General features: G+C 35.1%; 1 protein-coding gene across 2 annotated transcripts; it reads right to left on the reverse strand.

The window, feature by feature from the left end:
• Window positions 1–2656: 2656 nt before the first annotated feature.
• Window positions 2657–18788, reverse strand: LOC132038866 (transcription factor TFIIIB component B''). 2 transcript variants are annotated; one of them, XM_059429389.1, is made up of 15 exons: window positions 18707–18788; window positions 14065–14126; window positions 13816–13977; window positions 13126–13274; window positions 12987–13050; window positions 12619–12827; window positions 12461–12518; window positions 12044–12381; window positions 11532–11925; window positions 11356–11456; window positions 11178–11221; window positions 9724–9910; window positions 4587–4731; window positions 3404–3534; window positions 2657–3043 (listed from the first exon to the last, which is right to left on the reverse strand). In XM_059429389.1, exons 2-15 carry the CDS (start codon window positions 14108–14110, stop codon window positions 2888–2890), a joined length of 2184 nt encoding a protein of 727 aa, XP_059285372.1. In that variant the 5' UTR covers window positions 14111–14126; window positions 18707–18788; the 3' UTR covers window positions 2657–2887. The 2 variants fall into 2 exon arrangements, with proteins under 2 accessions (XP_059285372.1, XP_059285375.1); XM_059429392.1 differs by lacking the exon at window positions 18707–18788 and having other exon boundaries at window positions 14065–14142.
• Between the last annotated feature and the right edge of the window lie 380 nt (window positions 18789–19168).

A 19168-nucleotide genomic window follows, 5' to 3' on the forward strand; every position in this document is an offset into this window, starting at 1 on the left:
AGCCATATTTTCAGTTTATACAACATTATAACTGGGGGGGGGAAAGCAAACCACCAAACATAATGTATCAACCTTGTATAAAAGGTGTTTATAAACAAATATGGGCTAAACCGGGTAATAAACTCAAAATATGGGCTAAACGGGGCAACAAACTCAAAATATGGGATGAAGGGGGGGTAAATATTTTCTCCCAGTAGACATAGAGCGTAATTTTCCCCAAAATTCAACACTCTGAGTTCATTCTAGGGTTCAATAATTGAGCTGAGTCCGACTCGTCCGGGTCCCGAGTCAACTCGGTGACCCGTTTTCAATGACAACTACAACAATAATTTCCTTTACCTGTGAAAGAATTTCGTTTGGAAAAAGAAGCTCCGGTAGATATGAATGGCTTTTCCGGTGACCTAGCTAGGGCAATTTAAATGGGGGATTTTGATAGTTGCTTCGGGTTAACCCGACCCGTATATTCTTCGGGCATAAATAAATACTTTATGCGCTCGTGTGGAGTTTGTTGGTCCCTTTAATTATTATAAAGATAAATAATATCGAAATTATATTTGAGATGAATTTATTTCATGTTTGGTTGGGATAAAATAATGGTAGAATTATAGTGTTATTTTATTTCTATGAGAGAGTGGAATAACTAATCTCATAATAAGTTATCCTGGGATAATTTGTTTCCAACCAAACGACCCCTCATAGTATAATATGAATCAACCAATGCGAGTGATGTTTGAATTCTAGTTAACTTCCACATGCCTTTTTCCAACGGTCCTTGAAAATTCTTCATTTTGGGGATAATGTGATATATGATTCAGTATATTTGATCTTTAATTAATTATAAGAAAAATGGTTAAAATTATGTCTTACGTATTGGGATGGTTTAAAATTGTCATATTCCCACCTATCGGATGTCGATTGTCTTCAATATTAATTTCTGAATTAAATGTGTCCCTCCTCCTATCTTTGAACCTCGATGCTCCTTTACAGTTAAGAATATCCTTCATTTTAAAAAATTATAAAAATAAAATATACGGGGACTCAATTAATAAAGGTGATACTGATTTATTAGTTAGCATGAATATGAAATCCAACTCATAAATAATCTGATCTGTCCGGATGTATATGTTTAGAATTGTTGGGCTAGATTTCTAAGAATCCATCATTTTAAAGAACGAAGGAAATAGAGTTAAACCTAGATTTGAAAACCATATGAGCTTGTTTGCATCAATTTTGAACAAAAAATTACAACTTCAAAGAAGCCTTCAGTCACAAAATGAGAAGAATCAAGGGATCTGGGTACAAACAAATAGTTTTTAGTTGTTAAGTGAACCTGGATGAGTTGATTTATTTATGGTTGGGACCATACGGATCATGTTATCTTTTTTATTAAAGCATCATATGTGTCATCTCATAATTTCATTAAAAGGGGAAATTTTAACTCGAAACTTAAAGTTGAGGGCAATTAAGATCCAATATATGAAAGGGGGGTTGGGGGGGGGGGTGCATTTTTAAATCGAAAATTACTGTGAAAGTTAATTAGAGTCCAACTGAGGAAATAAGGACAAATTTAATCATTTTCAATACGATAAGGGAATTTTTGACCATTTTCCGTTAATTGCCATGTGTTTTTTGTCCCGTCATGTAAAATATATAGTATTACATTTGAATATTTATAGAACCATATTACTGTTAAATATGAAGTGACTATAAATTTAACAGAACACACATTAGTAATTAAGTGGTGGAGCGATTATACTTGTGATAAATTTGTAAATATTCACAAGAAAGGAATAAAAATGCATAATTCAATTAGTTGAAGATTTAATATACTTAATCAGATAGCACAGAAAACAAAATCAGAATTATCAATTGCTGAGAGACCAAAATTGTTATAACTTTTTAAAAATTTTGGTTGAGATACTCGTGTAAAATATTATACCTTAATTTATTTTTGTAGCTTTACTAATCAAAAGGTAGGAAATCAACCTTTTTCTTAAAGTTTGCATAATCAACCTGTGTCTATTAGATTAGTCAAGAAAGATTGAAGTAGCTCATATTCACTTTCACCTGTAGATATGAGAGCATACTACGGAATCTTTTAATTCTGATTTCTGACTATCAACTCGGGACTATACAAGGGGAAAAAAATGGGGACTATATATCAGTATAAAGAAAAACATAATTCCCAATTTAATCTCCCGCCCACTAACCAACATGAAGGAGGAACACATTTTTGATTAATTATACTTAACTATTTACTAATAAAAAACATGAGAGATCTTATTGGAGGAAACGGCTAGGGTACAACATAAGTCACCCAAAGGTAGGGATTGAAAGAACCAAAAATAGATTCTTACTTTAGAAAATAATCGCAACTGGCCAATATTAGTACTAAGACCAATTATGGAAGAAAATAATCAAGAAGTGAGTCAGAAAATAGCAAGACCAATTATGGAAGAAAATAATCAAGTGTACGTTGTTTAGGGAACTGCAGAACATCTTAACAAATTTTGGCGAACTAGTTAACGAGGAATTAGAAAAGTTAGTTATATCAAAGTTTCAAACCAGAAGTGAGGACAGTAGGGCATTCTATAAGAGGAAACATGCATGCCTTTGGTATTTCATTCTTACCACTTCGTAATTTTCTAATAAGATATGGTATGAAGAATAATGCTTACACCCATCAAGTTAAAGCTAACATATCAGTGCCAATTTTCTTTACATTGTCGGGGCATATAACTTTGAACACTTTAACATTTTGCTACATTCCTTTGACATGATTCTCCCAAGTACCATACTATTGGTACGAGTTCAAAAAGGAATAAACAAAAGAGATATAAGAGCCATGTGGCAGGAAAATATAAATAAACTAAAACTGAGTTAACATTCAGACTTCACTCTTGTACTCACTCCATTTCAAGAAATCGTCTTCAATATCGTCTTCAATATCGTCCTCCTTAATTAAGCTCTCCATTTCTGGAACATCTTGCTCCACTGCTTCAGCTTCTTTTTCCTCAACATGCTCAGACTTTGCTTCTTCCTCCTGTATAAAATCATTGTGCAGCAAATGGACGAATCAGGACATTGGAAAGACAAAAAAGAATGAAAAAAATCTCGAGGACAGCCCTGATAATAGTCTAGCCAAACCACAGCCCACATTCTTCCTCTCTCCAGCCAGTTAATAAAAAAAGAATTATGATAATGACGTGTGCATCAGTATGTTAATACAAATGCAGAGTGCAGAACTCTATCAACAGACATTCTGCTAAAGCAAGATATGATGCAGATAAAATTTTGCAGAGATTACGTTATGAAAAAAAACAGCATGAAATAGAAAAAGAGATGCACCCCTACACAGGAAGATATATAAGAAAGAAAATGAGGAGCAAGAGAAGATCCATACATTGACCTCCTGGGTCTCCTCCATTTCCTCCTCCCCTATCAAGTCAACTGACTCATCTTTATCGGCGTACTGCAATTCCTCAGCTTCAATTTGCTTTAAGCGCTCAATTACTCGTTCAAAGTGGGAATGATCTGCAACAAGTATAGTATCATGTCAAACCTCTGCAGAAAACTTTAAAAAGAAAACATGACACATTTTAGTGGAAAAGCCTTTCTCTACTTCAGGGCAATTGTTCTTTTTCCTTCTGTGATGGTCTGATGACATAGAAAAATAATTTAAGTAGTGCGTGCCCTATCCATAGCTCCAGCCTCAAGACATTTTACAAAATAATGATTAAGGGATATAGTAAAAGTGAAATCACGAAGAAATTCAATATATTTTCCAAATGAAACAGAAAACCAAGTTTAGGGGAGTAGTTAAACTATGTAAAACCTGTATGTTCCTGTAGTCAACACAGTGATGGAACAACACCCTTTTATACATCTTTTGGAACCATAACGTAGCAATTTACAAAAATGATAAAGATTGAATTTTCAAATTATCCAAATATCAGTTCTTTTATACTGTTTTATGATCAAATATAAAACTAATATCAAACAAACTAAAGATGAAAAGTGTCGTGCCATGAGCAGATATAGAATTATAACTCTAGAGACTACAGTGCAGAAACCACGTTGAAAGAATTATTATAAAACAGAGAAAGAGAGAGAGAGAACTCAGATCGTTCAGAATTTGTGAATTTGCATACTCTAATATGATAATCTTAGCCATCAATCATTTGACAGAGAGACTAACAAGCACTAGGGAGAGATCGGAGGATTACAAGACAAACACATGAAAGAAGGAAAAGAAAAAATTATGGAATAAGAATCCAGGCTCCAATTCCTTTTTTCCCCTTTTTTATTTAATAAGTTTATTAAGTCAGGCTCCAATTCATGTTGGGGCTTGATCGGCCATAACAACAAGCTAGCATGTATGCTTTCAGCCACATCAGAATTTCATTTTTGCCATGCTGATGAAACATTACTCTTTATTGGAAGGTTTCTCTTTAAAAATAATACTCATTTGTCCAATGTATCTCCAAACTATATTTACGCCCATTTACAATGAAATGTTAATCAAATAATAATGAGGCCTGGGAAAATAAATAGATGTGCAGTAGAGAAAGTTGAACAAAATTTACCTTTGGAACGATTTGTTAGAGCATCATGAAGCCCTAATGGATTTTGCTTCTCTTCTTTTTTGTATTTTAGCTTTAGCTGTCTACGTGTCCGACCAGGAAAAAGTTGTTGTATCAGGGACAAGTCTGTCCCAAACTGCTGCACAGCCTGAAGACATGTTTGTTCTAAACGGTTAAGATCAAACCAAGGGAAAGGAACAAAAGAGTATAGCACAATACTATTTCTGCTCAATCACTTAAAGCATTTTTATCCATTAGCTCTATTTGGTGCCATGACACCTTTAAGTCAAAAGTTATACGATCTTTTTCAAATACTTGATTTCTCGTAACATCTGGGTTCAGCTCTCCTACTCTTCCCATAACAACCACGACAACATAACAAGTGTAATCCCACAAGTGGAGTCTAGGATGCACGCAGACCTTACCCCTACTCTTCCCATAAAAGTTGACAATTATCTTATAAAAGGGAATTTATCAAAAGAATAAGAATCTTATAAACGGAAAAGGGCCAAAATTACCCCTAAACTTTGGGAAATAGTTCATTCATACCCTTCATTATACTTTAGGGCCAATTATACCCTTACCGTTATACTATGGGGTCAATTATACCCTTATGTCTAACAGCTGCCACGTGGCATCATCCCCTCAAATAATTTTTTACCCACTAAAATAACTCAACCCGACCCGATTTTTTTTTCCAGCCAAAGTGATACGGACCCAACCCATTACCCCTGGGCTGGAAAAAAAAAAAATCGGGTCGGGTTGGGTTATTTTAGTAGGTAAAAAATTATTTGAGGGGAAAATAATTTTGAAGGGGGGATGATGCACGTGTGTTCGTTAGACATAAGGGTATAATTTGACCCCATAGTATAGTATAATTGACCCCATAGTATAAGGGGTATAATTGGCCCTAAAGTATAACGAAGGGTATGGATGAACTATTTCTCAAAGTTCAGGGGTAATTTTGGCCCTTTTCCGTCTTATAAAAGGAAGAATATTATAAAAGGCTCATGCCTTCTTCTTTTTTATTGTCAAAGGAAGGGTCACGCCTTTTTCGAACTAGTCCAGACCATATAGATGCAGTTCCCCATAGTTTCACCTTTACACACCACTTATTAAATTCATTCATTTCTTTGTTCTTATTTTCTAGAAGATATAAGAGGCAGGGGGAGGAAAAAAGACGAGCAAGACCCAGGAGGCTAGCAGCTACCACAGCCGTAACACCTTGCTGGTTTGTCAGACACTCTGGAGATAAGAGATTGCAATCGTATCTGGACATAATTTGACAGTGGGTCTTCTTTCTTTATGTTCTTCCTTCGTACAAACTGAATCTTGAGGGTCCTGGTAAAGTGATGGGGCAAGTTCTGACATCGAATTAAGCTTATAAAGGGAGACATCACAATCTCAGGGGTCCAAGAACAGTTATAAGACTCTCTATCACATGGTTAACAGGAAGCACAAATCTCAGGCATCCAATAATGCTTAAAGTTGTCTGGCAAGTGGAAGCGCTATGTGAGATGTCGTAAATGCAAATGGACTCCTTACATCTCATGTACTTTTTTTACTTTTTTTTTTTTTTTTTTTTTACAAGGAAAAAACACATTTTACATCGCATGTACTTCACACATGTATCTGCTATTTACACCAACAAGACTGCGCAGTTAGCTTGTTCTTGTTAGTTCATTACTTTAGTTTATATAATTATCACAAGCCACTGATACGTTTCAAGTTCATTTCTCGGAATGCCCCCCACTTTGCATCAATTACTTATCAAAAGGGAAAGAAAAAAGTTACCAATAAGTTTCAACTGTGTTACAACTTACAACAACAACTACGCCTCATTCCCAAACAAGTTGAGATGTTTCAACTTTGTCAGTGAGTCAAAAATCATAGTTCAAGGTGTCCTGGCATAATTTCTTTCAAAGTTACTTGTTGAGTAGCTACCAACCCAACTTAAATGAGTCAAAAGCTAACTGATGCCAAGAACCAAAATTATGTCCAAGGTTTCATTTACATTCAATACCTTCAAATCCTAGCCTAAATAGGCGAAAAGTGAATGAGTCGGTGCTTTGGTGAGAGTTTCTACACACCATCTCACCTTGAATAACCCTGAGCAATGTTTTTCTAAAATCTGAATTATAATCAATTTTTTAAATGATTGATAGGCCAATTATAATCAATTTGAAACTATTAGGGATTCCAAAACAAATTTAAAAAATCTTTAACCCAACTTTAGAATCATAAAGAACGAAATTTTTTCATATATTTTTATAACAATGGTGTCGGGGCCATCTTGCATGCACCTCAACTGATTCCAGGGGACACCTGCTAGGCTGCTACCTCACACCAGCACAAGTACCAGGTAACTCTGCCACCAAGAATTGGACAAATGGGAAAAAATCACCTAGTGTTTTTGCCTAGCGGAATTTGAACCTGAAACCTCAAGGTTCACAACCCACTTCATTGACCGCTAGGCCACACCCTTGGGTGCTGTATATATGACAACATTGTTGATAACCAGAAAGCAAGCCGGAAGAAAGTCACAAGCTGACAATTAACCCAATTGGTCCATCAGCAACCTAATGATCTGTTTAACGCAGTAGTGCTACATCCAGCAAAGAAGCAACACTGATCCCAATTGCATCTCAAGGCCCAAAAAGGAAGCTTCAAATTTCCACTAACACAGAAACTTTATTTTCCATCATTTTGCATCTTAATCTTTAATTCATATCAATTTTTCCATTATAAAAAATAAAAACAAATATATATTACTACTATATGTAAGGGACAACCAAAGGGTATTTTGTAGTCCCCACAAAAGTTTCCAATAAAATGTCAAACTTTTCAATTAATTACTTCTAGGTCTTGACCTTATTTTTTAAAGTCAAATTTACTTTTGTTCTTATGGTCTACTTTTCAAAAGTTGTCGAACCTCCTACCTTATTTACCCTGTGTTTTATTTTATTTTTTTCCTATCCAGTGTCCGATACGCTCATTGGAGCTAGACTAATCCGGATTCGCGTCGCGTAGAGCCCAATCGGGGGAAGTGTTCCCTATCAAGAATTTTGTCATTTCTTCGTTAGATATTTTTGCTTCTTGTTGTTCTCTCGTTTTTTCCGTTTTCATTTGTTGCTTATTATAGATTTTTACATGTAAGCATTTCTTTTACTTAATATTTGTATTATGAAATTTGAGAATTTCTAAAAATTCTTTTACTTACATGTAGGCATTCCTTTTAGAAGATATTTATACTATAATGAGCTCATATGTGTTCACAAAGATTTGAACTAAAATAATTTTCAGAAAATTTTAAGAAGTATTAAATGATGCCATATAGTGTTGACAATGAAGACAATGTTATCAGTCAAGACCGGGTTATCTATAAAATCTCTTGTTTAACTAAAATTAATCTTTTAAACACAAAATGAGTTTGAAGCAGGACGGAGTTAGAGTGTCAGCTACGGGTTTGATCGGAATCGGTAGCGCTTTGGTTCAAATTCTATAATTGTCATAAAAGTTCCTTAAATATGTATAGATTATTAATTTAAAACTAAATAACTTAAAAAATTAGGATTCAGAACTCATAAACTTCAAATTTTGACTCTGCATCTGATTTGACGTAATAATTTTACCAAAATGAAAGTTAAGCTATTAAAGGAGTGAAATGAAAGTTTTCTTTTATATATTGAAAATACATTTACTTGAAATTTAATTATTACTAACATAAATTATATTTCTTAAATAAAATATTTACTTTTATATCTTAAGTTTGGGCCCGGCTAAGCACGAGCCTCGTGAAACTTTTATATCCAAAAGTTCTAAAGTTTATCTAAGATCCCCTTCCCCTGCTCTGATCAACATGGTGAGGATAAAGATGCCAAAGAAGTTAACACTGGTGCTATGTTCAAAAAAACTTTGGGCTAGTGTAGCACCAAATAGACTGGGTCTACGCTTCCGTTAATAGATGAAAATGAGAAGCTTGCTTAGACTAAATGAATGCAAACTCCCCCCCCGCCCCTACCCCCTCCTCTTAAAGGACTCTCCGTAATTGTCACATCCAAGCAATATTGTTGACCTTTCAATGATTTCGTATGCTGTATTGATAGCATACACTTCAGACTCTTCGAGACAGTCTTGCCAGATCGTTTGAATCTTCTAGTAAGTCCCTTTTGACTAAATAGTACTTACTCTGTTCACTTTTTCTTGTCCACAATGGACTTTGCACTCCCCTTAAAAAATAATAAATGAAGTGCATATTTTACCATAATACCCATACTAATTGGTGTTGTCTCAATGGACTTGGGAAATGAGTAGTTAATGTTGAGGGTAAAACCAAAAAAAAAAATCTCTTGATATGCTAAAATGGACAAGTACAAGTGAGAATTTATTTTTAGAATAGTGGACAAGTAAAAGTGAACGGAGGGAGTACATAGTCAGACCAGCTTCCCACTTGTTTTCCAACAAGTATATCCTGAAAAGGTAACCATGTTCTACAGAAAACTAAATTACATGGATGCTTCATTTGCCTTGAAGCATTCATTGTCGAATGACATAGGAGCGGAAACTTCGTATAATTCTTCAAAGTGCACTAAAAATAGACAAATACTGCGTAGCATTACCCAGTCCCTCGTGCATGAGTCCATGTAACATAGACCGTAATCTAGTCTGCCAAGCATTCCCTCTACAGAAATACTTCATTTTCTTTTTGCTTTAAAACTGCATCTACCCACAATTATAGGTGCTTTGCATTCCAGAATTCACTTGGATGGGACAAATATATCCATGTAATATTTGACAAGGACGCTTATCTCACATAGAGAAAACAACATTTAGATAAATAAACACCTACAAGGATGTCCTACGGGAATCTTTCACTAATATCTCATAGGAAGGTCTCAACAATTGAAACAAATTTGATAACACCATGATTGACAGATCTATGAAAGGAAATATAGAAAAGAATCCACAAACTTTATCTTCTAGACTGGGGAATGCCTAGGTGAATCTGCTTATAACTTGAGCACTTTATAAGTTGCACTTGTAGAATCCTCATTTAAAATTAATTTTTCCTATTCAAATTTCAATTACCTCCCTATTTAATTGTGCATCTTTTAGTACGCTACAAATGAAAGGGGTGCACCTCATAGAAAAGTTCTGTGTCCTGTTTTGACCACCTTGTGCTGGGTGTTTTGTCCATGTAAGTCTGATAATTGAAGTAGGCAGAGGTATCTTCAGCCCTAGGACTTTTCTGATGATCATTAGTTTCCCCATCTTCATCTGAAGCATAGGTCTCATCCTCATCATAATTAGAAACAGAAGCACCAGCACTGCACAAACACAAATCATGGAGAAAATATAACTCCAAAAATGAAAGGACCTGGGCCCTAAAGGGGAAAATACATGCAACACCTCTAGCATAAGTAAGAATGTGAACTATGACACAACAAAAACAACTGATTACAAAACTATTCCAGCATACATCAAACTTATTTATTTATTTTTATGAGGGACCTGCTTCTCTCTTATGAATGCTTAGTGGAGAAGAGATAATATTGATATCTTGATTGGTCGAAGGGGGAAGATGCTTCTACAAACTCAGGTAGTTGCACGCGGAGATCGCGCGGGTTGTTCGGGGCGAATTTTCACAATACAAGGTTTCTGAGATGAGAAAACTGTATGCAAATGCAATACAAGCTTTATCTGGTGGATGGAGTAAGCAGCACAGGCAGGTTATCACCTATAACAAAACAATTCTTTCTTTTTGTGCAAAAGATGCTTTTAGATTTTGTACATACAGATTTGTCAGTTCTGAAGATTTGGTCATTGTGACTGTTGATATCTTGATACCGGTGCTTGTGTGGATTCAAAAACTCCTTCTCTTCTTGTACAGTAAAATGACAAACTAGTTATGCTCTTCTAGGCAAAAAATGTAGTAATATCACTTACAGTAAAATATCTGAGGAGTTGGGTTGTGAAATCTTTGTGTTGGACATGGATTCTTGAAAGGTGTTAAGAGTCCCTAAGAGCATAGAACGCAGCTGTTGTAATACTTAAGCTTGGTTTATTTGTAATGTACAGAGAGTTGGTACTGCCCTGTTTCAGGCACAGATTGAACAGAGCTAATGAACAGAGTAAGCAAAGGCTACTCGACCATTTCTGGAACAGTAATGATGCTATAATTGGTGAAGATGGTTCACTTGGTCAATGTGGCGTAGAAAAAGAGGAATAGCAGAGGCAAAGGGCCATTAGGGAGAAGTCTTCACATAATTCTGGGAAAAGTGGTTGGACTGATTAGTTAAAACAGTCTAAGCTGTGGACAATATAAAAGAGACCAGTGGTGCTCTTGAATAGCTAGAAGATGGATCTGATATGAGAGAAGCAGACCTTATGAATGGAGACTAGAATGTATCGACCCAATAATAACCTATACACATCATCTACATTTTTACGATCAACAAGAATAGATTTATTAAATCTATGGAGTAAACGGAGAAGCCCTATGCAAAAGGTTAAACACGGATTAGTATTTTTTCCACAAATAAAGCAAAAGGTAAACGTCGATTAGTATATTTAATTGAATATAACTTCTGATACCTCGGATCTGTAGTAGGTATTTGTGACGCTGCTGCATCTTTTTTCTGCAAGTAAGGATGGCAAGCAAGGAAACAAGAGAATCAAGGATGACAGCGTCAAAATAAAGAATTCTCTATTTAATATTTCCTCTTTATAAAAGGTTGGTGGCAAACAAGAGAAACATAAAGAAGAAACGTACCGCCAACCGCTCTTTGTGCTCAGCTAATATAATTAAATCCTTAATAGGCACCTTTGAATAGTCAAACGCACCCTCGGGAGCCTCAAGCAAAGCCTTGTCCACTGTAAACAAGGATGTTGGTCAAAAAAATCATAACCACAAGTATGCCAAATGTCAGCAATACCCACTCGGCTTACCTCTTCTCCTCTTTTGACGAGTGGAATGAGAAAACTTTTTAGGCTTCTTGTTGGCTGCCTGGTCCGAAGCTTCAGCAGTCTTTTTACTCTTCCTAACTCGTTTTCCTTCCTTAGTAACTGTTTTCTTCGACTTTTTCTGTCCCTTTTTCCCTTTTGAATCATTTTCCACCAGAAGATCCTCATCATTATCATCATTCCCATTTATAACATCATTAGGATGTTCAGGCACATATTCCCCGTCATCAATTACTTCTTCAGGCTCATCTACAAGTCTATTTGCATTCACAGACTTTCTTCTACTCCTTAATGATCTACTGTCTCCGTTCTCTTCACTAATTGCAGAAAGATCAGATGCAGGGATTTTTCGTTTTATAGTCTTTGGCCTCTGAGGTACCTAAACAGACATAGTTGCAAGTGGGTTAAGAAGAGGGACAACGGACTCCAACGAGGCAAACTATTGCAAAAATTTGAGAAATAACTGAAACAATTTGAAAAACAAGTTAAGGATTTACAAGCTCCTCAGGCATCTGAGAAGTAGCTTCAGGATGCTTTGCTAGGATGCCAGCATCTGGAAGAGAAGCCTCTGTAACATACTCTTCATGAACTGGAAATTCATGAGCAGATTCTGTCATTATATTATTATCAAATCCTCCGGCTGAGAAATCAAGGACATCATCAGCAGGGAAACCATGTTCATTCCCATTATCCACAAAATCCATTTCAGAATGAACGGAGTGTAAATCTGGCTGACATGATACAGACTGTCCTACATCTGAATCAGGAATGCTAGTATCGTATCTCTCTCTGTATACTTGTAGCTTGGACTTGGATTGGAATCTTCTACTCTGCCCTGGATAAAGGTTAAAAATTTAAAAGAAGTGCAGGATATAATAAAGTACAAGTGCAGGAACCTGAAAATTCAGTCATACCAGGTATAGTAGTTACCCCAAGGATATCAGCTTCCAAGGAAGGGTAGGTGTCCATCTCCTGCAACCGACAAACTGGAGTTTTTCATAGTGTGCCAAGGAATTAAGTGACAAATGTTTATCTACTCAGAGTAAAAAGAGGGGAAGGACAAGAATTTGACCATCTGACAACTTCCACTAACAGGAAGAACAGTTCCTTGGAAAGTTAATGGATCTTGGGCTGCTGCAGCTTCATCAGATTGAAGATTGGAAGCACTAGGAGCTGAATCATCAACTGAAGAAACTGGAATTGAAAGCTGTTCTTGTTCTTCTCGCTTCTCTGCACCAGCAACATGAACAGGAGATGGATCTGTAGCGGGACTAGAACTCTCTGCATTAGATGCAGCACAGAATTTTAATAATTTAATCATTAATTGGCCAATTTATCCAAAAGAAGGAACCCAATTAAAGCATCCACTATCAAGTTCCAACTAATAGCAATAGGCAGGAATATTCAGCTAGAAAAGAATAGAAGATGATTGGTTGTTACCTATGCCGCTTGAGTGAGGAAGTAAATCATCAAATGAATCCAAACCTATATATACATCTGCATTCTGAAAATCCAAGAACTTTAATAAGGATACAAAAGTTTTGTTAACGCAATCAAGATATGAATAAGAACATATCACCTCTCCTTCAGATTTCTCAAAGCAAGATTTCCAATCTTCATTGTTATCAGTCATTACCGTACTTGCATCTAGACTTGAACCAACTGATGGACCTAAAGTTTCTGCAGCAAGAGGGTGCTCCAACGATGGTTCAGCTGACATTTCATCGTCTGCTTACAGTTAACAAAAGACAATCATTCTTGAAGAAGTCTAAAAGTATCAACGAAGAGCAATATAGACTATTTAGAGCATATTTGTATGACATTTAGCTAAAAAATACAAAACCAACTTTGTCTAGAAGGCAAATTCTTAAATTATGCGCATTGCACAGAAGAAACAAAAAGTGTTCTGAAGGACAAGGGAACTCAACTCTGAAGATTAAATCTGATTGTTTTTCGCTGATCTTGTCTAGGTGTAAAATGGAATGGCCAGATGAGAATGAAACTCTGGTTACAATTCCTAAAATCTGTTATATAGATAGTCGGGGTATTTTCTTTTTGCTTATTTGGCTCTCTTTTTGATGAAATCACAGCACTCTCTTAGTGCAATATTTTGACATCACTTACCATTTCATAAATTATGCACATAAGCAATCAACGTTTTTTATGACCCTCAGGCCTCAACAGTCAATATATAATCACATTTGGCAGCAACAAAATGTTCTGGGAAAAATAATAATAATGATAACAACATAAAGGCAAGAAAGCTAACAGTTTTGGGAATTCTTTGCAGTCGTGAAAGCCTCAGAGGAATCAGTTGCTACAGTATCACCAGTGGGTTTTGACGTCAAAGAAACAGCTGGGGACGCAACAGCTGGACCTTTTTTCACCAGACGAGGCTTTGCCTTGGGTTGAAACTTGCCACCAGCCTTGACTGCATCATATAACAATATAAAGCTTAGCCTTGAACACCGAGAATAAATTACATCACAAACTAAAGAGACCTTTTCTCCCCACTTACCAGTCTTTGAAGCACCATCGGCAAAAATATCATCTAAAAGGTCCATGCGCACACTTTCAACACTGAAAAGAATAATGACTGATAAGACAAATGTAACCACTAAAATAAGTTAAAAACAGCCTTAAATAAAGTAATTACATCTTTGTAAAATTTCAATTTGAGAATTACAACTAAAGCCACATAACTTTAAATGGTCTATGGAGTATAGATACAATTTCCAAGACCGAGAATGAACCAGACACAAAAAGAAGAACTAAAAACAACAATAAAAAAAGATCAAATAAAAAAATAAAGGGAAAGATCTTCATAAATCATAACTACTTCAGAACTTGGGTAAAATTCAAAAATGACAAATAAAACTAGATCATCGTAATAGCAGAAAAAACAAAGTTTAATGTAAAGCTAATCCCCCACCCCCTCCACATTCCAAAGCTAAAATATAACTAGATAATAAGAGGACAAATAAATTACTAATGCTCAATAGAAACATTTACGGAAGAGATTTTTCTAAAAATCAAAATTATTACTAATTGGAATATGAAATGTATAATACTAGTTGGGTTTCACCCACATGCCACATCCCATAAAAACATATAATATTTTTTCATAGATAACAAAATAAAACAAAAACTTCACACAGTACTATTAATCTCCTTATTAGTTTTTTTGACAGGTAATGTAAGAAATAGTTTGGGCCGTTCCAAGAATCGAACGCGGGACCTCTGGCAAAAATCTCCTAAAAGTTGGTTCTTTCTCCAAGAAAGTTTCAGTGAATATACAAAAAAACGACATATACAGTGGCATTGTGTGTGTGTGTGTGTGTATGTGTATGTCTTTGTGTTTTGTGTGTGCCCAAGGCATACATGTGGTCAGTTTGATTTGTTTTGGGCTTCAATTCTCGTTATTCATTTTTTCAGTTAATATAAACAAACTGATTGAGCAGAAAAAGTTACTTCAATAATTATGACAACCTAGAGCAAAAAGTAATTTTTTCAGTAATAATAAAACAACAAATATTATTCATTAACCATCTTTTAATAATCATAACAAGATAAGATTGCAGAACTTAATGGAAGCTCAGATAATAACTAGACGACATGGAGCACATTTTTAACAGCCCAATTTATGAAGATACTCAAAAATAAAAAACACAACTTTGAATCGAAGCTCATTCAAGTGCAAAAAAAATTCCCAAAACCGTTTTTAACAATTACTGAAACTATAACCAACATTCGTCTCTTTGTTTTCATTTTTCTATCTTTACACTGTATATCATTAATTCATTACATAATTTACATGTCCATGTCAAACATCTCCTTAAGCAGAACCTAAAAGTATCTACAAAATCTTCACTCAGCAAACTCAAAATGTATTTTGGGACAAAGCTATATTTTTTGCAAGGAAAGACTAATAATACCTCACCAGTACTTCTTCCTTTTCCAGGGAAAAAACTAAGAAAGTAAAAAACAATTTGTAGAACTCGATCAAAATTACTGAAACTATAAAGCCAACATTCTACTTTTTTGTTTTCTTCTTTCTATCTTTACTTTAAACAAGGGCAGCACGGTGCACTAAGCTCCCGCTATGCGCGGGGTGGGTCAGGGAAAGGGCCGGACCACAAGGGTCTATTGTACGCAGCCTTACCCTGCATTTCTGCAAAAGGCTGTTTCCACGGCTCTAACTTGTGACCTCCTGTTCACATGGCAACGAATTTACCAGTTACTCTATATAATATTAATTCATTATAATTTACAAACAGCTCCTTAAGCAGAATCTAAAAGTATTCACAAAATCCTCCGTCTGTAAACTCACAATGTGTTTTGGAGACAAAGCTAGATTTTCCACAAGTATGTATTTTTTCCTTTTCCAGGAAAAAAAGATAAGAATGTAAAAAAACAATTTGTGGAAATCGATCAACTTACAGAAACCGGTGGCCGGAAGTTGCACCGCCAGTGACCGAGTGCGTGTTGTGTGTGTGTGTGTGTGAGATGATGGAGGTTGAAATCGCCGGTTAGGTAAGAGGGAATAGCGAAAAACAAGAGGGAAAGGGAAAATTTCAATAATGTACAATCCAGCATACAAAATTACATTCATGTAGCCATTTTTTTAATTACAACTGCATAGCCACTTTTTCACGGTATACAACATTATACAACTTTATACACCTACTGTAGATAATATATCAACATTGTTGTATAAAAGTGTATAATAGATGTTTATACACATTTAGAACTATTATACAAAATATACAACTTTATACCTCACTGTAGACAATGTATCAACATTGTATAAAAGTGTATAAGAGATGTTTATACATACTTTTACACTGTTATACCCAATTATAAAAGGTAATGAATTTATATATGCAATAGAAATGAACACCCATTAAAACGGTTAAAAAAACTTAGAGATAGAGAAAGAATTACTGTGTTTCGTAAAACCTTCAAAAGAAAAAGGGTTTTGTGTACCTGATTTGTTTCTATGTTCTCTTCTCTTTGGAACGATGTGTTCGTGGAAAGATCTGGTGTTTGGAGCTCCACCGGCGGCTACTGTGTTCCCCCACTGAAATGCCACGTTTGGCAATAATAATGTATGGGCCTATTTCTATCTCAAGTATTTGACTTAACATGTAATTTAAAAAAAGAAAAATAAAATACTCCCCCCATCTCAATTTAAGTGTTTTTGTTTAACCTAACATGTAATTTAAGAAAAGAAAAATAAAATACTCCCCCCATCTCAATTTAAGTGTTTTTGTTTAACCGTAGTTTAAGAAATAAAAAATAAAAATAAAACTTATGGTATTAAATAAAAGATGTGTATAATTTTTTAAATCTTGTGGTCTTAAACTTGTCTTGGAATTGAAGAACTTAATAGAGAAAGAGTCACTCTTACATACCAAAAAGGAAAGTAAGACAATTAGATCACAACAGAGGGACTAAAAGTTTTGAAATTTGCTCTCTAGAACAAGTTATAATATTTGTATGACTATAAATCATTTCATTAAGGATAAAAAAGAAATTTAAAATAAAATTGTTATTAAATATAGATTTGCACGATATTTAATATATTCTAGGATAGCAGCCAAGAAATTGAGTGATTCCTTCTTTCTTCCAACTTTGAAAGTACGATAGATACCATCATAGAAAAAGAAGAGGTGGTCTGAATAAATCAATGAAGTGAATTTTTCAAAAACATGATCAGAAAAATGAGAAACTGATCGAGCAGAAAAAGTTACTTCAATAATTATGACAACCTAGAGCAAAAAGTAATTTTTTCAGTAATAATAAAACAACAAATATTATTCATTAACCATCTTTTAATAATCATAACAAGATAAGATTGCAGAACTTAATGGAAGCTCAGATAATAACTAGACGACATGGAGCACATTTTTAACAGCCCAATTTATGAAGATACTCAAAAATAAAAAAACACAACTTTGAATCGAAGCTCATTCAAGTGCAAAAAAAATTCCCAAAACCGTTTTTAACAATTACTGAAACTATAACCAACATTCGTCTCTTTGTTTTCATTTTTCTATCTTTACACTGTATATCATTAGTTCATTACATAATTTACATGTCCATGTCAAACATCTCCTTAAGCAGAACCTAAAAGTATCTACAAAATCTTCACTCAGCAAACTCAAAATGTATTTTGGGACAAAGCTACATTTTTTGCAAGGAAAGACTAATAATACCTCACCAGTACTTCTTCCTTTTCGAGGGAAAAAACTAAGAAAGTAAAAAACAATTTGTAGAACTCGATCAAAATTACTGAAACTATAAAGCCAAAATTCTACTTTTTTGTTTTCTTCTTTCTATCTTTACTTTAAACAAGGGCAGCACGGTGCACTAAGCTCCCGCTATGCACGGGGTGGGTCAAGGAAAGGGTCGGACCACAAGAGTCTATTGTACGCAGCCTTACCCTGCATTTCTGCAAAAGGCTGTTTCCACGGCTCTAACTTGTGACCTCCTGTTCACATGGCAACGAATTTACCAGTTACTCTGTATACTATTAATTCATTATAATTTACAAACAGCTCCTTAAGCAGAATCTAAAAGTATTCACAAAATCCTCCGTCTGTAAACTCACAATGTGTTTTGGAGACAAAGCTAGATTTTCCACAAGTACGTATTTTTTCCTTTTCCAGGAAAAAAAGATAAGAATGTAAAAAAACAATTTGTGGAAATCGATCAACTTACAGAAACCGGTGGCCGGAAGTTGCACCGCCAGTGACCGAGTGCGTGTTGTGTGTGTGTGTGTGAGATGATGGAGGTTGAAATCGCCGGTTAGGTAAGAGGGAATAGCAAAAAACAAGAAGGAAAGGGAAAATTTCAATAATGTACAATCCAGCATACAAAATTGCATTCATGTAGCCATTTTTTAATTACAACCACATAGCCACTTTTTCACGGTATACAACATTATACAACTTTATACACCTACTGTAGATAATATATCAACATTGTTGTATAATAGATGTTTATACACATTTAGAACTATTATACAAAATATACAACTTTATACCTCACTGTAGACAATGTATCAACATTGTATAAAAGTGTATAAGAGATGTTTATACATACTTTTACGCTGTTATACCCAATTATACAATGGCGAGAGAGAATAAATCAGGTACCTCACAATGGTGGTGGAAAACCGATAAAGCTCCGTCTGGACAGTTCAACGGTGAGAAAGGAAAGGAAAAACTGGTGGTTGCCGTGCTCTCAGCGGTTCCCAGCGATTGCAGTGATGAGATAACCTCTCCGACAGCCGGCGGGCAACAAAAAAAAATATTGGGCTAAACCGGGTAATTATTTTACCCTAATCCACAGAGAGCGTAAAAATCTATTGTATTGAAAACAAAGCAAAACAAAAAAATAGTTGGCTGAGTTAGTTGATGGGCAGTTTACATGCGAGATTTGGGATCCATTTTCCTCAATATACCCCTCTTCTCGTCGCACCCGGCTTGTCTGGTACGGTATTTTCCATTTACCTCTCCTTCTATTCGTGTTTATTTTAAATTTTGCTATTTACTCTTGCTGACAATAATCTATCTATTATTAAAAAGAGGATAGTTTGCCATAGGATTGTGACAAGT

Source organism: Lycium ferocissimum, chromosome 2 (genome assembly GCF_029784015.1).
Source record: "Lycium ferocissimum isolate CSIRO_LF1 chromosome 2, AGI_CSIRO_Lferr_CH_V1, whole genome shotgun sequence".
NCBI classification, from domain to species: Eukaryota; Viridiplantae; Streptophyta; class Magnoliopsida; order Solanales; family Solanaceae; genus Lycium; species Lycium ferocissimum.